At 40.3% G+C, this 2124-nt stretch overlaps 1 protein-coding gene across 1 annotated transcript; it reads right to left on the bottom strand.

Annotated features, from left to right (window-relative positions):
- Positions 1 to 237: 237 nt before the first annotated feature.
- LOC126194814 (uncharacterized) lies at positions 238 to 1318 on the bottom strand. The gene has a single exon (XM_049933139.1). The coding sequence runs from the start codon at positions 1194 to 1196 to the stop codon at positions 294 to 296; it is 903 nt and encodes a 300-aa protein (XP_049789096.1). The 5' UTR covers positions 1197 to 1318; the 3' UTR covers positions 238 to 293.
- Positions 1319 to 2124: the final 806 nt, after the last annotated feature.

The following is a 2124-nucleotide window of genomic DNA, read 5'->3' as shown; positions in this document are numbered from 1 at the left end:
CAATAAAGGATCAGGAACCATATGATTAGCCTGTAACTTTCAGAATTCATACAGGAAAAATAATGGGAAGAGCAGTGGTTGGAAGGAATGAAGGCGAGCTTTCACATTAACCATGCTGAAAAATGATAAAAACAATGAATATCATAAAATATATATTGATACTTAACAACTGACATGTGAGATCAGGTATTATTCACAAGGCTAATGACAAAACTCGCCTAATAAATATACAAAACATACGGTTTTACAATTTATTTCCTTGCCTGATCTCAAATTTTACAATACAAAAAGACTTATTCTGCAACTTCACCCGCCTCCAGCTTCTTCTTGAACGACTCCTTCTTCTGGGCGATCCTGTTCTTCCTCTCAGCAAGGGACAGCTTGGCACGGCCCCACCTCTTCTTGGTAATAGCTGCAGCATCTTTTTCTTTCTTCTTTCGATCTGGATTAGCACGGATATTTGCATGCGCCGTTTTATATATTCCCTCAATACTATCTGGATCAATGCCCAGTTTGATATATTGGGAAAATTGTCTCTTGTACGCCTCATCATCTTCTTCCGCCAGCTGTCGCATGTAATCTGCCACATGCAGGCCAAAGATGTGTTTTCGATGAATCTCAGCATCAAATTCCTTATCCTCGGGGTTGTAACCTGGGAATCTTTTGGTGCTGTGAGGTATATTCAAACCACCGTCCACAGCTCCCTTCATAGCACCAAACACACGAGCTCCAGTAGTTGTGCGGATTAACCCCACATCTAAGTAACATCGAAATGCGCCCGGCCCATCTTCCACCGCTTCCACGTTGTATTCCTCTCCGGTAACTTCTGTGCAGCCGACATAAAGTTGATCCAAACCAAGTTTCTTTAGCAATCTTCTAGCTAGAAGTAGGCCGGTGCAGTAAGCAGCTGCATAGTTGGTCAGCCCAACTTTGATTCCATAGTCTGGCAATTCGTGACTGTATGCAGAACAAAGAATCATATCACCTTCAATTCTTGAATACGCCACTTGACAGGTTATATCTCTGTTGGAAAAACGAACGATCAGGCGATATTTCGGCGTATTGTACTTGTTCTTCACCTGAGTTGTAAGGCGAAGCCTAGCGCGGTAATCAGTCTTTCCCTCGCGACGCCTTTTAAACTTCACTTGATAACGTTTAAAGTACTGCTTATTCTTCACTACTTTCACAAATCCCATGATGGAATGATATAATGAACTGTACCTCCTTAAATTGCAGCCACGTGGAGCCAAACAGCAACAGAAATATGGAGATCCTTCCACACGCTAGGCTCCTACATCAGAAAGGAAATCTGGCGTTGCCAACTTTACGGTGTTTCAAAGATGACACTAATAATAAAGATGAAACATCCACCAAAGATGTTTTACATGTAATATCAAGACCCATGATTTGAAATTTTAGTAAACTGTGAGAAATAACTTGTAAACGAAAACTTCATTCTTGATTTACTAGGCAGCATGAAATACTAATATGGAAACACTCTAGAAAGGACGCTCGCAAAAATCAAACACTACATCCCAGCTGTAAATTGTAGTAACTTAAAAAGTCTTTGGAAGTTACTTCATAAAATTACATCACTGCTACTTGTAATTTAATTATCATTAATAACAGATTACAATGTAGTCTTTGATTATAAAAATGGCCCCACAGCATGGCTACAGAGATAACTGTTCGTTTCTTAGAATTAAATGACAAGATCATTTCGAAACGACTACGTAAAAAATAGATACCCAAATTTCAGAAACTCAGTGAAACTTTTGAAATTCGTAAAACACTGCTTCCGCATCTTCCATTAAGGTCGATTTACTTAAGAGCAGCCGGCCGTTGTGACCGAACGGTTCTAGGCACTTCAATCGGGAACCGCGCGACCGCTACGTTCGCAGTTTCGAATCCTGCCTCGGGCATGGATGTGTGTGATATCCTTAGGTTGGCTAGGTTTAAGTAGTTCTAAGTTCTAGGGCCATTTTTGAACTTAAGAACAAGGTACACACGCTAGCGTCATACCGCAGTTACACTAATGTACTCCCAGTTTTAAATGGCACAACTTATGAGATGTAACTTTTGGCATGCCATAAAATTTTCAATTCCGATATACTTTGTTACACC

The sequence above is a fragment of the Schistocerca nitens genome, chromosome 1, assembly GCF_023898315.1.
Source record: "Schistocerca nitens isolate TAMUIC-IGC-003100 chromosome 1, iqSchNite1.1, whole genome shotgun sequence".
Lineage (NCBI taxonomy): Eukaryota > Metazoa > Arthropoda > Insecta > Orthoptera > Acrididae > Schistocerca > Schistocerca nitens.
The sequence above is the reverse complement of the archived record's forward strand: the minus strand, read 5'-3'. Positions and strand labels throughout refer to the sequence as shown.

Coding starts and splice junctions, on each gene's coding strand:
- LOC126194814 (XM_049933139.1), bottom strand. CDS start 1,196: ATGGGATTTGTGAAAGTAGTGAAGAATAAGCAGTACTTTAAACGTTAT.